The sequence below is a fragment of the Rhinoraja longicauda genome, chromosome 12 (genome assembly GCF_053455715.1).
Source record: "Rhinoraja longicauda isolate Sanriku21f chromosome 12, sRhiLon1.1, whole genome shotgun sequence".
NCBI lineage: Eukaryota > Metazoa > Chordata > Chondrichthyes > Rajiformes > Arhynchobatidae > Rhinoraja > Rhinoraja longicauda.
Genome location: NC_135964.1, coordinates 3,464,601 through 3,486,362, shown reverse-complemented (window position 1 = coordinate 3,486,362; position 21,762 = coordinate 3,464,601). Strand labels below are relative to the sequence as shown.

Here is a 21,762-nt window from a genome sequence, read left to right as displayed (position 1 = left end):
GTAGCATAGGATCGACATGGTCACTGTAATAAAAAATGAAACTACCCTTGACTTCCTTCCATTATTGATGTGCAGGATGATGCCATATCCAATACATCCGTAACTATATTGTGCTGTACTATTCCCATATTTCTTTTAAAAAAGATATTACTATGGTCAGAACATCCCTTTTTTAGCACGTCAAAGAATTAGGTCTTCAAGGAACTTATTCTTAAACCACCAAGACAATAGGTGCAGGAGGAGGCCATTCGGCCCTTCGAGCCAGCACCGCCATTCAATGTGATCATGGCTGATCATTCTCAATCAGTACCCCGTTCCTGCCTTCTCCCCATATATAAACTTTAGCAATCATTTGCATGACTTCTCAAATTTTATACTCAATGTCCAGACTGATTAAGGTAAGCAGGCCATATGCCTTCTTTACAATTGTATCCAGCTGTGTTGCCATTTTCATGGTGCTATGGAATTGTACCCCAAGATCCTCCTGCACATCAATGCTCTTAATGATCCTGCCATTCACTGATAACTTTCTCAAAATGCATCACCTCACACTTGCCCAGATTGAAATGCATCTTCCATTTCTCCGTGGATAGTTTCCACTGCCCTACCCTGATCAATGATCTTCGGCGCATCTTCAAAAAATTCCACGAAATTCATGAGACAGGACATGTCCCTGCAATCAGATGTGCAGCACTTTGGTCAACGTGGGTTGTTTTTAAATGAGCTATACAAATAAAATTGACTTGACTTGACTTGACAAGGACACACTGACTATCTCCAACAAATCCGTGCTTTTCCAAATTGGAGGAAATCCGGTCCATAAGAATTTTTCTCAAATAATTTCACTACAACTAATAGTGGTACTATACAGTAAGCCTTGTTGGTCTATAATTTTCTGGTTTATACATTGTTCTCTTTATCCATATCCTTCATGATTTTGTACACCTCAATAAGGTGTACAAAATAAATCCAGCCAATCCCATCTCTCCCTATATCTCATGCCCTGGTGAATCTCTTCTGCACCCTTTCCAACTTAATGACATCCTTTCTATACCTGTGTGCCCACAACTACACACAGAACTTCAGGTGTGGTTTCAATAATGATTTGTACAGCAGTATCATAATATTCCAACTTTTGTATCCAATACCTTTACCAATGAAGGCAAGCATGCTACACTTTCACCACCTTGGTCACCTAACTTGCCACCTGGGAACCATGCACCTGCACTCACAAATCTCTCTTCTACAAAACCCCCAGGGCTCGCCCTTTTACTGTACAAGTCCTGTCTGGTTTGACATATCAAAATGCAACACCTCACACTTGCTAGTGTTAGATTTGTCATTCCTTGGCCCACAAACCTGTAGAAACTGATATTGGTATGGGCAAGGTCTTGTAGACTTGGTATGGGCAAGGTCTTCCCCCTGGTGTCAGACTACCATCAGATCAAACATCAAAACCCAAAACAGCCTTGTGTTTGTCGTGGCTCAGTTAATTTAGAAATTTGTCTTATTCCCAAGTCTTGAACATACAAATCTAGATTGATAATCTTGTACGACATTGAGAGAATTGCACTATCAACGATTTTGTCCTTCCACGTGGAAGAGTAACTGTCTGCTCTAACTGATGTAAATGATTTTAAGGTGCCATAATGAAATTAAGACAATTATCTGGTCGACAGGATTGTTTGGGTTAACATATGTGGAGCATTTGACGGCACTGGGTCTGAACACACTGGAGTTTAGAAGGATGAGGGGCGTCCTCATTGAAACTTACCAAATAGTGAAAGGCCTGAATAGGGTGGATGTGAAGATGATGTTTCCATTAGTGGGAGGGTCTAGGACCTGAGGCCGTAGCCTCAGAATAAAAGAACATACTGTTAGGAAGGAGATGAGAAATTTCTTTAGTCAGAGGGTGGTGAATCTGGAATTATTGCCACAGAAGGCTGTGGAGGCCAAGTCAATGGATATTTTTAAAGCAGAGATAGATAGGTTCTTGATTAGTATGGATGTCAGGGGTTATGGGAAGGCAGGAGAATGGGGTTGAGCGGGAAAGATAGATCAGCAATGATTGATTGGCAGAGTAGAATTGATGGTCCGAATGACCTAATTCTGCTCCTATCATTTATGAACATTTACTGTGTTATCAATATGACTCCAAGTCAGCAGCTGTTCTGAGAGCTCACTGACACCAGGTTCCTGAAAATACCTTTGAAAGCTTAGGCATAAGAGATGATCAAGTGGACTAAGGAAGTGCTTCAATGTTATTCTCATCAAGTCCTTCAGGGGAAAAAAGCGATATCACACCAACTTGTGAAAATCTTAGGTCCATGACCACACAAAATGGCAGAAGGATAAGTGGGGTGGCATTGAGAATCTCGAGTTAATTTGCAAGGGAAAAGGGACTCCACATTGGGAAGCCCATTGTAAAAGTGTTTTGTAATCAATCCATTACGAAGTATTCAGTGAACCATAAAGCATTTATTAAACCCATGCAGAGTGAGCGGCACACACTGCGTTCCTCGCTTCAGCTTACACTAACAACTAACTGAACAAGCAAACAGGACATCAGTGACTCCAGTCCTTCCTAAATCCTGGACTGGATTACATAGTGGAATGTACCATGCATAAAATATGTGGTGAAGGTTTTCTAGACAGAGATAAATATGGTTGATCTACAAAAAGGTGGAAGAAAAGATCTATCTCCCAAATTACACCCCCTGCCCACCCCTTCTGCCCCACATGTCAGTCTCAAGGTTCTAGTGATTTCTTCAGCCATCTTTCAATCCACAGACCTGGTGGACCCCGAGCTAAAGTAAATTAGGCAGGTTTAAAGCTGACTTTGTTATTGTGTTTAATAACAACACATGGGCTCTGCAGTTGATGGAGATCATTGGACATATATACAATCCCGGAGCGTGGCATTGTGCAGAATGCAGCGCCGGCCCTTCTTTGGGAGCCAAGGGATGGGACGTGAGGTGAACGTGCTCAATGTCCTCTTAACCGAATAGGTCACGTTAAAAAAAATGGAAATAAAAGCCGTTTGTATGTTGAAGGACGAGCACGATATCTATCCCCATCCCCATAACTTAGAGAACGTCGTCAGCGGTGTTGCTGGAAGCGTTGTTTTTGAATCGCAGGTGGGTTGAAGCGGTGGCGGGCAGGTAGGCCCGAGCCTTTCTTCCGCGCCCGCCCTGCCCTCCCTCTCGCTCCCCTCCCTCCCGCCCGCCCTGCCCTTCCTCCACCGGCCGCCCTGCCCTTCCTCCACCGGCCGCCCACCCTCCCCCGGCGGTTGGCATCGCGGCCTGGGCGCCAAACACGCCCGTTTTCCCGCAGAACCGCCCGTGATCAGTGAAAGTTGAAGGCGAGTCCGGGTAATTGTACCGCCCGGCGCGAGCCCTTCCCCTCACGGAGATTAAACCAAACTGTCACCGCATAAAATCCGGGTTTGTGAAATAAAATTACCTGGTTGAAAGTAACGGTTAGACTTTTTCGGTAAGGAAAATCAATCAGTTTTTATGTATGCATCGAAATGTCTATTTGATAATCTTGGGACACCAAACACTGAAACAAAAGTGGGAGATATATTTGAAGATCCCGTCAATTTAAGATGTCTACTTGAAAGTGCTTTATCGGCAGCAGTGTGCAGTCATGGGATCGTACTGCGCTGAGACGGAACCCTCGGCCCATTGTGTCCATATTGACCAAGTTGCCTAACTGAGTTATTTATATTTGTGTTTGGCACATATTCCTCTCAACCTTTCCAATCCATGTGCTTATCCAAATGCCTTTAAAACAATGTACTTGTATCCGCCACGACCAACACTTCTGGCACTCTCCATCCTCTGAAGACGTTGCTCCTCGGGTCCATTTTAAATCTGGACACTTAAATGTTGTCTGACCCACCTTCAACCAGTCCATTCCGGGTACTCTCTGGATGAAGAAGATCCTCATCATATCTTTTCTGAACCTCTTCCACTTAATGGTATCTTTGTCCACTAGTTTTATCTACTGGTATGGGAAAATATTTCCTGCAGTCCATCCCACAATTTAATCTTTAGAATTTACCCTTTGAATTTCATCTACCTCAATCATGTCTTCTCTTAATCTTCTCTGTGTCAGGGAGAATCGACCTCACTTCTCCAGTCTCTCCTTATATCTGAACTGGTCCATCCCAGGCAGCATTCTGGTGAATTCTTCTCTGCACTCTTTCCAGCATTCTCATGTCCTTCCTAAAGCATATAGACCAGAACTGCATGCAGGACTCCAGCTGAGGTTTGACCAAGATTTTATAAAGTTGGAGCATAACCTTCCTAATTCTGTGTTGAATCCCTGAAGGCCAGTATCTAATTTGCTTTCCTAACCATGTTATCCATCCATTCATCCACTCACAGAGAAACTACAAAATACATGTAAGGACTACTCTCACAGCATCTTTCAAAACCTATAACCTTTTATAACCTTTTCTGCCAAGAGGGACAAGATCAGGTGATACATGGGCACAACATCAACTGGGTTTGCCTCCAAGTCACAGCATGACTTTGAAATATATTTTCATTCTTTCATTGGCACTGGGTTTAAACCTCCTACTCAACAGCACAGTGGGAGTACTTTATCAGAAGGACTGCAGCTATTCAAGAAGATGGCTTACCACCAGCTTCTCAAGGACCATTAAGAATGGACAATAAACAATGGCATTTAGTGGCACGTAGATCTCAAGAATAGTACAATACAGGAACAGACATTTTGTCCCACAATGTTTAGACCGAACATGATGTCAAGATAAGTAATCTCATTTGCCTGTACATGATCCATGTCCATCCATTCTCGGCATATTCATGTGGCTATTTAAAAATTTCTTAAGCATCACTATCGTATGTAGGTTAATTGGCGGGTAAATGTAAAAATTGTCCCTAGTGGGTGTAGGATAGTGTTAATGTACGGGGATCACTGGGCGGCACGGACTTGGAGGGCCGAAAAGGCCTGTTTCCGGCTGTATATATATGATATGACATGATATGATATCGTATCAGCTTCCACTATCCTTGTGTTAAAAAAACTTGCCCCAAACATCTTTAAACTTTGCCCCTCTCACCCTAAAGCTATGCCATCTAGTCTCTGTCATTTTCACCCTGGATAAAGGTGCTGACTGTCTACGCTACCGAGGCTTCTTATAACTTTGTATACCTCCATCAGGTCTCTCTTAAGCCTGCAGGACTCCAGGTAAAATGGTCCATCTTTCCAATCTCTCCTTGTTGCAGATTCCCACTAATTAAAGGCAACATTCTGGTAATCCACTTTTGCACCCTCTCCAAAATCTCCACATCCTTCCTGTATTAGAACAAACAGAACTGCATGGAGTACTCCAATTGTGGCTCAACCAAGTCTTACAGAGCTGCATCATGACTTCTTGACTCTTATACTCAATGCCCTGACCAATGAAGGCAAGCATACTAGACGCCATCTTCACCACTTTATCTACAAGTTTGAATGTTTCAGGAAGCTATGGATTTAGTCCCCAAGATGCCTGTGTCTAGCAATGCTGTTCAGGGTCTGGCCATTAACTACACATTTGACCTCCCAAAATGTGACACCTCACACTTGCTCGATTAAACTCTATCTGCCATTTCTCTGCCCATTTCTATTGCTGATCTATATACAGCAATAGAACTTTGACAGCCACGACTCACAGTCTACAACTCCAGCAATCTAAGTGTCATTTGCAAATGTACTAACTAACCCATTTACATTTATATCCAAATCATTTATATATATATCTCATAATAGAGAATATGTGATGGACATCCTTTATTTGCAGTTGTGTTGTAATTTTCAAAATGATCTTTATTAATCAGATATCCTATGGTTAACTGTAAAAGAGCCATACAGCATGAAAATAAGCCCTTGTTGTATTCCTTCTTATTTCTCTCACCAGAGATGGCACCTAATTCTGAAACTGGCAGCAAGATGTAACTTCAATTTCTTTCCTGTTGGTTCAGTTTCTGCATCCAATCTTATCCTGAGGTTCATGTCCATCGAAGGTATTTATTCACAAAATGCTGGAGTAACTCAGCAGGTCAGGCAGCATCTCAGAAGAGAAGGAATGGGTGACATTTCGGGTCGAGACTCTTCTTCTTACACTTCATGTCCATCGAAAGGGGTATCTAAACCCCGCTATCACCTGAGTGTGCTGTGGTAGCAGTAAGGCTGGAGTTTCAAGTACTCAGGATTTGGCAACCCAAATGTCATTAAGAGGTTTTGTTTTTTTTCAAACTTGGTCAAAAATTCAAGAACTAGAATACATCTAATTCCTTTTTTCAGTAAATGAATAACAGGGTAGAGACACACACTGATTTTTAACACAAGGTATGTTTAGTGATGTTCACAAATCTTTGGATATTCTGTTTCCTGACATTTTATTCTTTGGAATTTTTACTATCATCTTCCTGACACTTTCATTCCCTCTCTGTATCTATCTTCCTGAAGATACCAGTTGTTTTATAGATATCTGTTACAAATATCATAAAATAAATTATGTTAATACTTCTGTCAGCTCGAACTCATACACTGCTAACGTGAGTTCATAACAATTAAATAAAGTATTTGATTATCCATGACATTTTAAGTGTACTTATAAATAGTTTTTGATTTCATGAGATTTTCTAAGAAATACACAATTGATGTGAGTTTATGTGCTTGTCTGAATCTGTGATGCTGCTGCAAGCAACATTCTCATTGTACTTATTTATACCTCACTGTACTTGAGCATATGACAATAAACTCCACTTGACTGACTATTTTAAATCATGGTAAACTGCCTCCATGTCCCTGACAAACAAAATACTCCAATGCTGATCTGACTATTAGTAGAAATATAATTTATTCTCTCATTGTCATATCATAAAGCCATTCGGCCTATTTAGTCTTTGCGGAGCAATCCCATTATCCGCAACAAAACCTTTTTACTGTTCCTCGGAACACGTGACAATAAACTAAACTCAAACTTAATTTGTAGGAATCTATTCTCTCTCACATGCTATCAGCTTCACCCCAATTCTCCTATCATCCACCTACACGAGAGTAATTTTAAAGTAACTAATTAACCTAGCAACCAGCATCTTTTTGAGATGTGGAAGGAAACCAAAGCACCCTGGGGAAATTCATGTGATCAAAAAAGAATGTACACACACCACACGGGCACTGCGCTGACAGATTCGATTCTTTCTCCATCATTTTGTTGACAGTCTGTAAAGATTCGATTACTTTCTCTGATCTTAGATGGAAACAATTGTGCACAAATTGCTTCTTTAAAGAAATATTACAGGATATGATCCAGATTTTTGCAATAGAGTAACAAATCCCCTGCTCCTTTTGAGACTGAGTAGATAATGCTGATCAACATTTTTTTGTTTTTCAGCAATCAATAAATGCTGACAAGATTTCTTTTTATTCTTTGGTCTTTAAGGGGATACAATTAAAAAAACCTGTTTTGGGGTCTTCAGAATTCACATAAAGTGGAAAAAAATAAAGTGGATGAGCTTGAGGCTCAGTTAGTCATGGGCAAGTATGATGTCGTAGGGATCACTGAGACATGGCTACAAGAGGACCAGGGCTGGGAACTGAATATTCAGGGGTACACAACATATAGAAAAGACAGACAGGTGGGCAGAGGGGGTGGGGTTGCTCTGGTGGTAAGGAATGATATTCATTCCCTTGCAAGGGGTGACATAGAATCAGGAGATGTTGAATCAGTATGGATAGAAATGAGAAATTGTAAGGGTAAAAAGACCCTAATGGGAGTTATCTATAGGCCCCCAAACAGTAGCCTCGACATAGGGTGCAAGTTGAATCAGGAGATAAAATTGGCGTGTCAAAAATGTAATGCTACGGTGGTTATGGGAGATTTCAACATGCAGGTAGACTGGGAAAATCAGGTTGGAAATGGACCCCAGGAAAGAGAGTTTGTAGAGTGCCTTCGAGATGGATTCTTAGAACAGCTTGTACTAGAGCCTACCAGGGAGAAGGCAATTCTGGATTTAGTGTTGCGTAATGATCCTGATCTGATAAGGGGACTAGAGGTAAAAGAGCCATTAGGAGGCAGTGATCACAACATGATAAGTTTTACTCTGCAAATGGAAAGGCAGAAGGGAAAATCGGAAGTGTCGGTATTACAGTATAGCAAAGGGGATTACAGAGGCATGAGGCAGGAGCTGGCCAAAATTGACTGGAAGGAGGCCCTAGCAGGGAAGACGGTAGAACAGCAATGGCAGGTATTCCTGGGAATAATGCAGAGGTTGCAGGATCAATTTATTCCAAAGAGGCGGAAAGACTCTAAGGGGAGTAAGAGACACCTGTGGCTGACGAGGGAAGTCAGGGACAGCATAAAAATTAAGGAGAGGAAGTATAACATAGCAAAGAAGAGTGGGAAGACAGAGGATTGGGACTCTTTTAAAGAGCAACAAAAGTTAACTAAAAAGGCAATATGGGGAGAAAAGATGAGGTACGAGGGTAAACTAGCCAATAATATAAAGGAGGATAGCAAACGTTTTTTTAGGTACGTGAAGAAGAAAAAAATAGTCAAGGCAAATGTGGGTCCCTTGAAGACAGAAGCAGGGGAATTTATTATGGGGAACAAAGAAATGGCAGACGAGTTAAACCGTTACTTTGGATCTGTCTTCACTGAGGAAGATACACACAATCTCCCAAATGTTCTAGGGGCCGGAGAACCTAGGGTGATGGAGGAACTGAAGGAAATCCACATTAGGCAGGAAATGGTTTTGGGTAGACTGATGGGACTGAAGGTTGATAAATCCCCAGGGCCTGATGGTCTGCATCCCAGGGTACTTAAGGAGGTGGCTCTAGAAATAGTGGAAGCATTGGAGATCATTTTTCAATGTTCTATAGATTCAGGATCAGTTCCTGTGGATTGGAGGATAGCAAATGTTACCCCACTTTTTAAGAAAGGAGGGAGAGAGAAAACGGGTAATTATAGACCAGTTAGTCTGACATCAGTGGTGGGGAAGATGCTGGAGTCAATTATAAAAGACGAAATTGCTGAGCATTTGGATAGCAGTAACAGGATCATTCCGAGTCAGCATGGATTTACGAAGGGGAAATCATGCTTGACAAATCTACTGGAATTTTTTGAGGATGTAACTAGGAAAATTGACAGGGGAGAGTCAGTGGATGTGGTGTACCTCGACTTTCAGAAAGCCTTCGACAAGGTCCCACATAGGAGATTAGTGGGCAAAATTAGGGCACATGGTATTGGGGGTAGGGTACTGACATGGATAGAAAATTGGTTGACAGACAGAAAGCAAAGAGTGGGGATAAATGGGTCCCTTTCGGAATGGGAGGCAGTGACCAGTGGGGTACCGCAAGGTTCGGTGCTGGGACCCCAGCTATTTACGATATACATTAATGACTTAGACGAAGGGATTAAAAGTACCATTAGCAAATTTGCAGATGATACTAAGCTGGGGGGTAGTGTGAATTGTGAGGAAGATGCAATAAGGCTGCAGGGTGACTTGGACAGGTTGTGTGAGTGGGCGGATACATGGCAGATGCAGTTTAATGTAGATAAGTGTGAGGTTATTCACTTTGGAAGTAAGAATAGAAAGGCAGAATATTATCTGAATGGTGTCGTTAGGAGGAGGGGGAGTTCAACGAGATCTGGGTGTCCTAGTGCATCAGTCAATGAAAGGAAGCATGCAGGTACAGCAGGCAGTGAAGAAAGCCAATGGAATGTTGGCCTTCATAACAAGAGGAGTTGAGTATAGGAGCAAAGAGGTCCTTCTACAGTTGTACCGGGCCCTGGTGAGACCGCACCTGGAGTACTGTGTGCAGTTTTGGTCTCCAAATTTGAGGAAGGATATTCTTGCTATGGAGGGCGTGCAGCGTAGGTTCACTAGGTTAATTCCCGGAATGGCGGGACTGTCGTATGTTGAAAGGCTGGAGCGATTGGGCTTGTATACACTGGAATTTAGAAGGATGAGGGGGGATCTTATTGAAACATATCATATCATCATATCATCATATCATATATATACAGCCGGATATATATAAGATAATTAGATAATTAGGGGATTGGACACATTAGAGGCAGGAAACATGTTCCCAATGTTGGGGGAGTCCAGAACAAGGGGCCACAGTTTAAGAATAAGGGGTAGGCCATTTAGAACGGAGATGAGGAAGAACTTTTTCAGTCAGAGAGTGGTGAAGGTGAGGAATTCTCTGCCTCAGAAGGCAGTGGAGGCCAGTTCGTTGGATGCTTTCAAGAGAGAGCTGGATAGAGCTCTTAAGGATAGCGGAGTGAGGGGGTATGGGGAGAAGGTAGGAACGGGGTACTGATTGAGAGTGATCAGCCATGATCGCATTGAATGGCGGTGCTGGCTCAAAGGGCTGAATGGCCTACTCCTGCACCTATTGTCTATTGTCTATTGTCTACTTGAGAAGGGCAATCAATGTAACGTCGTGCGCGGTAGAGATACACTGAGCTGCATTCATCTTAATTTGCTGACTGGTGATTTCTGAGAATTTTAATTTTCTGTCCTTGAAAATAGTAGCATGTCTTTAGTTTTTTGAGCATGATGAAGATGTTTGTGTTTGAAATCATTGTACAGCTCCTCTGATATTTTGTACTTCAGTTTCTCCATGGTTTTCTTTCTGGCAACCCCCATGTGGACACTTTTCAGCAAATGTTTTTTTCTTGCGAAGTGCCTCTCCAACTTTGGTTTTCTTGGTTGGTTTACTTATAATTGGAAATGAGACATAAAGGGAGCCTGGCTTCCACAATCGGAAGAAACTTTGCAATGAGGGGAGCAGTGAAAATGTAATAAAAGGAACTGTAAGTGTTGGTTTATACTAAAGATGGACACAAAGTGCTGGAATAACTCAGCGGGTCAGGCAGCATCTCTGGAGAAAATGGATAGGGGACGTTTCAATAAAAAGGAACTACAGATGCTGGTTTATATCACTTGGAGTACTTATTGGTTAGCTTGCTCATCATTGGTTAAATTAATTAGTCAGCTCACCTGCCTAGCTGCTGAATTGATAATATTTAGGAATGCAATTAGTTCAATTTTTTTGTGTACTTTGGTGTTTATGGTAGATTTTGTTGCTGACAAATCTTGATCAGTTTGGATGTCTATGTTCTAAGGTAGACACAAAATACTGGAGTAGCTGGCCGGGCAGCATCTCTGGAGAAAAGGAATGGATGACGTTTCGGGTTGAGACCCTTCTTCAGACTGAGCCAGCATCTGCAGTTCTTTCCTACACATTTTGTCTATGTTCTAAATTGTGCTTCCTAAGAGGAATAAACACGTGTAACCATTTTTACTTAATGTCTCCCTTTTAGGGAAATGGAAAAGTATTAATAAAAGGAAATATTACTGGTTTGACACGCGGAAAACATGGGTTACATGTTTGCGCCTTTGGAAATCTTTTTAATGGTATGGACAAAGTACTGTATATTATTAATATCTTGCATTTAATCCAACCTTAGAATAAATTATTTTTTCAGATCTTTATCATTTTATACTGAGGTTTAGTTCTTTATGTACATCCTTTAACTTTATTTTTGAGGCATTTGAGAATAATGTAAACTAGTCATCACCTCATTACAAATCAATGAATCTGATGATCAGGAGTGATGTTTAGCATGCTGCTGATCTAATATAGCCTATCATAATATGCTCAAGATCATGATTTTTATGTGGCTGGTCCAATTTAGTTTCTGCTAGCCATAAATAGGTTATTTGCTCTTCTCTAGACCACTTGGTCTTTACATAGCACATAAACACAAGTTTTCACTGTGTCTCAGTACATGTGACAATAACAAACAAATTCCATTACCAATTTACTAGATTTTGTCCATTTATTGATCAAGTTAAATATTTGTCATTGATTTCAGGAACATAGATTTATGCTTATTAATTGTGTATGATTCATTGGCAGTTAAAAAGCTTGAAGAAAGGCTAATTATTAATATGCCAGAGACACTATTTTTAAGAGCAGTGGAAGCAAACCACAGCAGCTACTTCTATTAAAAGTTATGTACTTTCTTCAGAAAAATACAGGGACTTAAGAACAGTATCAGATAAATTATGTGCACAAAATCAAACGCCATTCCTTATCTTAAGGTGGGCACCAAGTTTGATCAACAGGGACATTATACATTATCCCCATTTTAGTTGGCTAAAGTATTGTCGGCAAATGTAACCTTAAAGGGCATTTGTTCTTTTTCATGCTTAAAAATGTATTTGCATAGGTTATCTTCTCATGCTGAGTGGAATCTTCCTTCTTGTAAAGATAAGTAATTTAAATAAATAAAATATTTCTTTTAGGATATCACAGCATAGGACCACATTTCAATCCACGAAAATCGACACATGGTGGGCAACAAGATGAAGTAAGGTGAATGTTATATATTAGAATCTTAGAGTGATACAGCACAGACCCTTTGGCCCAACCTGTCCATGCCAACCAGGATGCCCATCTACGCTATTCCAAATGCCCGCATTTGGCCCATATCCCCTAAAACCTTTCAATCCATGTAACTATCCAAATGTCTTAAATATTGTAATTGTACCTGTCTCAACCACTATCTTGCAGCTCTTTCCAAACATACACCATTCTATGTGAACATATTATTCTTCATTCCCCTCTCATATTAAACATATGCCTTCCAGTTTTTAATATCCCTTTCTTGGGAGGGAAAAAAAGATAATTCACCTTATTTATGACCCTCATGATTTTATACATCTCAATAAGGTCATCCCTCAGTTCTTCACACTCTAAGGAACAAAGTCCTGGCGAGGCCAACATCTAGCTATAACTCAGACCATTGAGTCCTGTAATATTCTAAAATCTACTTTGTGCTCTTTCCATCTTAATGACATCTTTCCTATAGGAGGGTGATCATAACCATACTCTAAGTGCAGCCTCATCATCGTCATGTTGAACTGCAACATAACGTCACAACTCTTGTATTCAATACTGTGACTGATGAAAGCCTGAGTACTAAATACCTTATTTACCACCCTGTCCACCAATTATGCCATGTTCATGGAATTATGTACTTGTACTCTTTGGTCTCTCTGTGCTACAACACTCCCCAGACCCCACCTTTCACTATGAAAGCCTTACCTTAGTTTTACTTTTCAAAATGTACCACCTTGTACGTATCTGAATTAAATGTCATTTACCATTCCTCAACTCAGTTATCCAGCTGATCAAGATTTTGCTGAATTTCTTAATAACTTTGTCATTCTCTATGATACAATCTATTTTAGTGCAATCTGCAAACATGCATGCATATTGTCATCCAAATCATTTATATTAATGACAAGCCTCAATGGGCCCAGCATTGATTTCTGTGGCACACCGGTTTACACGTTTACAGTCCAAAAAAACAATATTCCACTATCACACTCTGCTTCTTACCATCAAGCCAATTATTTATTCAATTAGTTAGCCCTCCCTGGATCCCATGCGATCTAACTAGCCTATCACGAGGGACCTTGTCAAAGGCCTTGCTGAGGTCCATGTAGACAATGACCATAACCCTGACCTCATTAATTGTCTTGGTTACTTCTTCAAAAAAGTAAGATCTGTGAGATATGATTTTTCATGCACAAAGCCATGTGGACTATGCAAATGCTGATAGATCCTGTCCCTCAGAATGCCCTCCAGTAATTTACTCGCCACTGATGTCAGGCAATTCCCTGACTAGTCCTTGCTGCCTTTCTTAACTAATGTACAACATTAATGATCCTCCATTCTTCACCTGTGGCTAAAGATGATGCACAAGGTTCTAGGATGCATCTCGACATGCCCTGAGATTTATCTAAATGTGCTTTTAGACCGCCAATACTTTCTCTTTGGCAATTTGTATATTGTTAAAAAAAATCACAATTGATGATTTTTTTAAAAATGAGAAACTCCTAGGGGATAACAAGGCTTAATTTGTAGTAAAAATCAAAAACAGAATGTTTATGATTTTACTGTAAAAGGTCATGCTGGCACTTCATTTGTTGCAGTATGGGATCACATGTAGGTACTTTTTATCTTGGAGAATATTTGAAGACCAATCACATTTTACTCAGTGCCAGGTAAAATTTATCTTAAAAGACTACATTTTCTATTTTGAATGGTGTATTCACTAAATTGCCAGGGTACAAATCTATTTTATTTGCTCACTGTAAGACAGGAAAATAATGTTTTAATTTGTTTGTCATTGTGGACGAAAAGTATTGAGACAAATATTTACAAAAGTAAGTCTTTGATAAGTGCTAATACTCCATGCTGTTGCTTAGGGTTGTAAGGGTGTATGACAGCCAATCATAGATAAATAGGGTGGGTGTATAGTAAGAGTACTAAAATATTTGTTGTACAAGGTAAAAAGATTTTGAGAAACACACCTATTGCATTATTTTTGGAAGGTGCAGTCATCTGTAGTTGGCTTCCCTAAAGGCAAATGTATCTCCATCATAATGAAGGAGAGCAATAGGAATACGTTCACTTGAGACTGAAATTCCATGCCATAGGCACAAGCCTGTTTAGAGACCCAGAGTAATCGAGCTGTGCAGCAAAGAAACAGGACCTTGCCCCAACTTGGCCATGCCTACCAAATTGTGTAAGACCCGCTTGCCTGCGCCTGGCTCATATCCCACCACACCTTTCCTTTCCACGTCACTCTCCAAGTGTCTTTTAAATGACGTAACTGAACCCTCTTCTGCCACTTCCTCTAGGAGCTCGTTCCATACACCAACCTCTATTTTTGTTTCAGATTTCCAGCATTTCTTATTTTCGTATTATTACCTATTTGATCCAATGAAGAGGTGGGAGCTGAATTTCATCACAAGCCACAATAGTTATCATTGGATATTTGTTGAGCAACAATGTCAGATGAATCCATTGGTTCTTGGGGAATTTAACATGGAAATAAGGCATAAGGCTGTGGGTTTTACAGGTGTTTATTTAGGTTTGTTCCAATGTTCAGACTTCTGTAAAAATGATTACAACGTTTCTGGAATTATAGATGTAGCTCAACAGTTCCAATTGGAAGAATCTGTTTTACACAGACGTGTTTCTTCGTCTGTTTAACATATACACTTTTTAGTACAATTTCTACCATTTCATGCTTGTACTAAATGCAAATAAATATGTGATTTTGCATAATATGATGGTGTTTCATCTTTATTTTCATTATAAACAAAATCTTATTAATAAGTTGATATGGTAAGAATGTTAAACTAATTTACAATTTTTTTCTTTATTATAAAGATAAAGAATTTAAACTTTCCCAAAATAAGCCCCTTTCTTACTACTTAACTGATTTATTATCTGACACAGTATGTTCTGGAAATGCTCAGTTGTTGCAAGATTCATTGTCTGTATGTAGTGTTCTGTTCTGAATCTGTTCTTCAGATATCAATGAAATGGAATACATAGTTGAGGAGAGGTTATATTTGACTTGACTTACTTAGCTAATCAACCCCAATAGAATATTGAAATTGTAGTATGTAGTAAATGAATGGAGTTTTTCCAAACTGTCTTTATATAGATTTTGGAGCATTATTCTGCACAGGGGATATTCAGCTTGAATCGTTTCCCTTTAAATTGTTGTGAACTTTACAGGATTTCATAATGCAATAGAAGTTTTGAAAGTATTATTAAGACCTCTTTTCCTAATACATTCCAGGCACGTAGGAGACCTTGGTAATATTGAAGCTAATGAAGAAGGTGTGGCTGAGTTTCAAGTAGAAGATCAGCTTCTTAGTCTTTCAGGAACTGAGTCTATAATTGGCCGGGCTGTGGTGGTAGGTATCAGAAGTGGCTGCATTTGCTTCATTCGGTAGAGTATTTCATTCCAAGCTAATCTCCATGCACTTTGTTGCAATAAATACAACAGTCTCTTGTGCCTCAAAGCAAATGTGTATGCAGGTACCTTTTGCTTTATCATAACTATCATAACATAAATCAAAAGATAAAATTAACTCTATAACTAACTCTATTTAAATTAACTCAGTAACTAAAATCTCTATTTCATTCTGCAAAGCAGTGCAGCCAAAATGTTAAAGTTCTATCCGTACTATCAGACAACATATCACATTAGTCACCTTAAGAATGAAACAATAGCTTTTTAGTTACGTATGCGGGTATGGGAGAGCCACCCCGAGTAAGGCTACATACTCGCTGTCCCGTGTGGTCCCACACCAAGGTCCGATCCAAAGCCCTGCTTATTTATACTGGGGGGAGGTCACTTACCTCTTTCATCATCAGCACCCTTGAAACAAAGCCCCTCATGTTAGGACATGCCCGGACATGCTCCTCTGCACTTGCACTCTTAACCCTTTCAGTTCGAAAACTCTTTCATTCCCTCCTTTTATCATTACATGATAACAATTAAAGTCCCCGTGAAGCACAGAATGGACGGATACACTATAGCGGCACGGTAGCGCAGCGGTAGAGTTGCTGCTTTACAGCGAATGCAGCGCCGGAGACTCAGGTTCGATCCTGACTACGGGTGCTGCACTGTAAGGAGTTTGTACGTTCTCCCCGTGACCTGCGTGGGTTTTCTCCGAGATCTTCGGTTTCCTCCCACACTCCAAAGATGTACAGGTATGTAGGTTAATTGGCTGGGTAAATGTAAAAATTGTCCCTAGTGGGTGTAGGATAGTGTTAATGTACGGGGATCACTGGGCGGCACGGACTTGGAGGGCCGAAAAAGGCCTGTTTCCGGCTGTAGATATATGATATGATATTACAAATGTGGGTGGTGAACACAGTGGAGTTGCTGTTGAAAATTAAAATGCTGTTCAATGTTAAAATGCTGACACAATTCTTCATTAATCTTTGCGATTAAGTGGGGGCCGTTATCGGAACTAATAACAGTAGGTAGCCCAAAGCGAGGTATAATCTCTTTTAAAATAAGTGCTACCGTAATCTCAGCTGTTGCATTTGTAGTTGGCAAGGCTTCAATCCACCGACTAAACAAATCTACGATTACTAAACAATACTGATAACAATGTGCCCATGGCAACTCTATGAAAACTAGTTGTATACACTCAAAGGGCCAGCCTGGCATTGGTGTCACTCCCTTTGAACATTTTACTGTCTTTCCGGGATTGTTTCGCCTGCAAAGTTCACATTCCGAGGCTTGTTTTAACGCCTCCCGGCAAATTTTGCGATGCCACCATGTTTCTTTTGCTGACCATTACAACTTGAAAAGTAAACCAAATCCAAATGCAACACATCTGTATATTTAATCAGCCCTTTGAAGCTGGATAGAAAAAAATAACTGATTTATCTCTCAGCTTCCAGTTGATTGATAAATGAAATGAATTTTTAAACAATTCAAAATAATATTAGTTTATTTTATACATGTTTCAAGTTAATCTTTCTGTTGTACACATTTTACACTCCATGGTTATGCAACAGTGCTTGTTTCTCACCTGGCAGAGTACTTTCTGTGACCGCTTTGGCATATATTTCCATTTCCTGACTTTGGCTGCATTGAAGCATTAATTTTAGGGTATGACTGTCATCCAGCAATTTTGATGTCATCAAGTTGGCTGTATGCGCAATCATTTTGAAGAATTCTTGTGAACAGTAAATCAAGAAGTAGAAAATTGCAATTTCTAATCTTGTCACTTTCAAAGGACCTCTGTACAACCTGCTAGTCTGATTTTGTTTGATAACCTTTGTCTGGAATCAGAGACCCTCGAAAAACTAATGGTGTTTTTCAAACTGGTCAGTCATGAGGTACTGAGAGAGTTGGCTTTGGAAATGGCAAAAAAAAATGATGCCTATCATATTTAGTGATCCTTGCTTCAGTAATGCAAAATAGTTATCTCCCAAATTGTGCCCACGAAATAAGCAATAACTTTTTATAAACGATATATATTAAATATGAAAAGTGGACAGAGATTATTTTCTATCCATTCAACTTTATTATAAATCCAATAGACTGTCATTTCATGCAAAGTTATCATTACTTTTTCCCACTGTGCGGTAGCTTTCTAAGAAAAAATTGAATCCAACAGCCTTTCCATTGACTATGCTGAATGATGTGAATACAGATAAATTTTAGTGTAGATGCAGAAACAAGAGTAACCTTGTACATTCTTCTACAAAATACTTTTTTAATCTTTCTACACAAAGACACAAAGGAAGGAGATAATGTAGGAGGATAACAGGCTGTTGGGAATAATGCCTGTCATTCTTTGGAGCCACTTTCACCAGTTCTTCATGCCGATACAGTTTTTGTCAGAAGTGACAGATTATGTTTGCTCAAATATGAATGACATACTGCACCACAGAGTGAATGTTGATCTTGTATGTTCAATAATCTGCACTCTTGGTTTTGACTCCAGTACTTGGGCTTAACATTTAGCATATGGTAAATTGTGCAATGGCAACAGTAGATTAGCAGTCCAAAAAAAAAAAAAATGGGAGGAGTATCAAATAGTCTAATGACCAGAGAACAAACATTTACAAATCCCTGTTTTAGTAATATCTGTACACCTTATCTTCAGATCTATCATTTATTGAATGGGTTGAAGTTTTATTTGTAAATGATAAGAATTTTGAAGACAAAAGAACAAAAAACAGTACAGTACAGGGTAGAAACAAATGTTTTGTCACAGCTGTCTTTATTTACTCTGAATGCCAATACCAATTTATCCAGTGTTATAAGCATTTTCATATTTCATTGTGTTGAGTTACAATTACCTTGTGAATGCTTACATTTCAATCTAATAATAGGTAAACAGGAATCCCATGAGTTACAGGTAGTGCTGTTCTAATGCATGTCTTCATAAATTATATATAATACGTGGGTAATAAATTAGGAAACTGATTCGCATTATTCAGACCGAATCGGTTGCAACGAAGATTTTAATTTGGAATGAGAGAATCACTTAAAAGTTATTTTGGAAATGAACAAATAGAAAAAATGCTGTCTTGAATTTAAACAGTAGAGGGGGGTGGGGGACCTGATTTCCATGTAATCTTCCCACAGTAATCGCACACAATTCATCTTAACAGCTACTACTTTAATCAGAGGTAGCCATTGAACTTGACAAGCAATAGCTTCTATTTACACTTGTACAAAGATACTCTATTAAACCATATGACATACAGCCTTTAATGTTTTAGCTTGCAGTAACAAAAATAAACCGTTAGTGTTTGAAAAAACCTTTATTATTGAAAATCCTCTGGGAAAATTATCTCTCTACCTTCTACCTCCCATTCCCCTTTTCCCTATTTGCACAACTGTCTTTATAACGTGGTTTTCTTCAACACAGGCACAAAACTATCATATAATTTAAGAACTAACTAATTGGAGAATTAATTTTATTTTGAACTTCGCTGAAATTCAAGAAAATTAGCAAATTACTTATGAAGCTGTGATCAAGCTAAATTAATTTGAGTTCCTAAGCATAATTTTAATGTGCTTTGCATCAGATTGAGCAGTTTATTAATCCTTTAATAGTTTCTATGAATTAAACATTTTTTAAAAATCTACATTTATTGTTGTGGAACTGTTTAATTAATACTGAGTGCAATTGTATGGAATGGTACGAAAATGAGTATGATTGTACGTGATACACAATTGTGCAAATATACTTGTTTATTAAGGCATCGACATGTGCCCTGAATCATTGTTTATTAATGACCTTAATCTTTGAGTGACATTACTTTGGGAATACTGTGTGCCCATATTCAACCAGGTATGAAAGATTGACATGCTCTGATTTTAAAACATGATTGCTCTAATGGTATTTAAAGAAAATTGGAATTTTTATCAACAAAAATTCCAATTTACACAAGCATTTTCTTTTGTTATCAAAGATAAGGTTTCTGTAATCGGCATAGCATGCAAAGTTTAAATGCTGACATTACAAGTGTAAGATGTGCATTTCTTTGGATATTTTCTCCCCTCATCTCAGTCTTGGGAAGATTTTTTTTTTTTTAATGTTTATCCAAAATGGAAGTATACAATTGGAAAACATTAATCAGTGAATTTAATGGCCTCTCAGAAAGCTTAAACTCATCTAAATAATACATGTTACATCTGACAGTTAAGACTAAATGATCCTATAAGTTACATACAGTACAGACATTTTTACATTTTACAGATTCGGGCGGAAGAAGATGATCTGGGAAAAGGAGGAAATGAAGAGAGCCTTGCAACAGGGAATGCTCCAACAGGTTTAGCCTGGGGTGTCATTGGAATAGGTGAAGCTGTTGCCAATTAAAGAATTTAATACTGCGGCACAAAATTTGAAGCAGGAATCTGAATTATTAGTAAGACAATGTCAGTAAACATTTTGAACTTGCATTTATTATTCATTAATCTAGGTTGCTGCTTGGAAAATTGTTCATGTTACTGGTTTGTTTCAGTTTGTTTTTAAATTATATGTTGCTGTTCGGCTGTCTCAATGAAAGAAATGTAACTTTGTTTGCTGTACTAAACGTCATTAAAATTGATTTTGTTTTAGTTTGGACCTTGTATGCACGGCTAATATTGATGTAGAAATTTAATCATAGATATCATCCTGTACTTCTTGTTAATTTATGTACTTGGTTCCCTCCTTTTATCTAAAATGAAATGGTCAGCAGTTCAAATTTCCTCCAAAGACCGTTGGGTTGGTCAATGCTATGGTGCAGCACATAAGAAAGATGGAGGGAGATCTGTTACATAGGTTAAAATTGCAACACAGCTAGTGGAGTTTCTGTCTCACAAGTCCAGTGACCCAGGTTTTAATTCTGGCCTCCAAAGATATCTATATGGAATTTTAAGCTCTCGTTGTGCCTGCGTGGGTTCCCTCCGAATGCTTCACTTTCCTCCCCTATCACAAGGATGCATAGGTTGGTACGTTAATTAGTCTGTAATTTTTTTCTACTAATTTGGTGAATGGTGGAATCTGGGAGGAGTTGATGGGAATGTGGAAGAATAAAAATGGGATTGCTGGAAATGGGCAGGTTATAATCAGCCCAGTATCACTGGGGCAACAGACCTGCTTTTTTGTGTGATGGCTCCATGACTTTATGACTTGACATGGTGCTGCAGTGCAGAACCAGAACGGGTGATAATAGGAAAGGATTAGGAGCAGAGTGATTAACAAACTCAGCTAGAATCTAGGGATCATATTATTGATCAACAGGCAAATCCAATTTCTGCAGCTAAATCGAGTTTGTAAAATTATACTGGAACTAAAAACATTTGAATTGAGGAAATGAAATTTAAGGATTGTTGTTCAAACTCGTCTGATTTACAAATGTCCTTCAAGATAGACCATTTTAAAATCTAGTTTGGTTTATGTGTGATTCTTAACTCTCCCTTGAAATGGCATTGTCACTCTGCCTTGGCCTCCCTTTTCATCTTTCATATTTTCAAAGAATGGTGTGAGGAAGACTATTTGGAAAAGCAGGGAGGATAGCATTGTTGATTCTTGATGTTGGGTTGGAATGACACTTTGAGCATCTTCAGTGTCCACAGTTCACCAGAATAATTCAAGAAAGATTTGCAATTGCTGGAGCATGACATCTGCCCACACTCCCCAGGGAAACATGATTTTATCTGCAGCTGTCAAGGTTGTTGAATTGAGCTTCTATGTTTTAATTCATTTTAAGTTGATTCTGCCAGTGTCCTTTTTATAGATTCTCAATACCATCCTATTCAATGGTTTTGAATGGCCATGGATCAGAGATTCCCAGGACTAGATGTGCAAGAAAACCTGCTTTATTTCAGATTTC

General features: G+C 39.2%; 1 protein-coding gene across 1 annotated transcript; it reads left to right on the top strand.

The window, feature by feature from the left end:
• The first annotated feature begins 3,023 nt into the window (after positions 1-3,023).
• Positions 3,024-20,278, top strand: LOC144598658 (superoxide dismutase [Cu-Zn]-like). Its single transcript, XM_078408886.1, has 6 exons — positions 3,024-3,137; positions 11,354-11,447; positions 12,342-12,411; positions 14,037-14,108; positions 15,701-15,818; positions 20,142-20,278. Exons 1-6 carry the CDS (start codon positions 3,024-3,026, stop codon positions 20,259-20,261), a joined length of 588 nt encoding a protein of 195 aa, XP_078265012.1. The 3' UTR covers positions 20,262-20,278.
• The last annotated feature ends 1,484 nt before the right edge of the window (positions 20,279-21,762 follow it).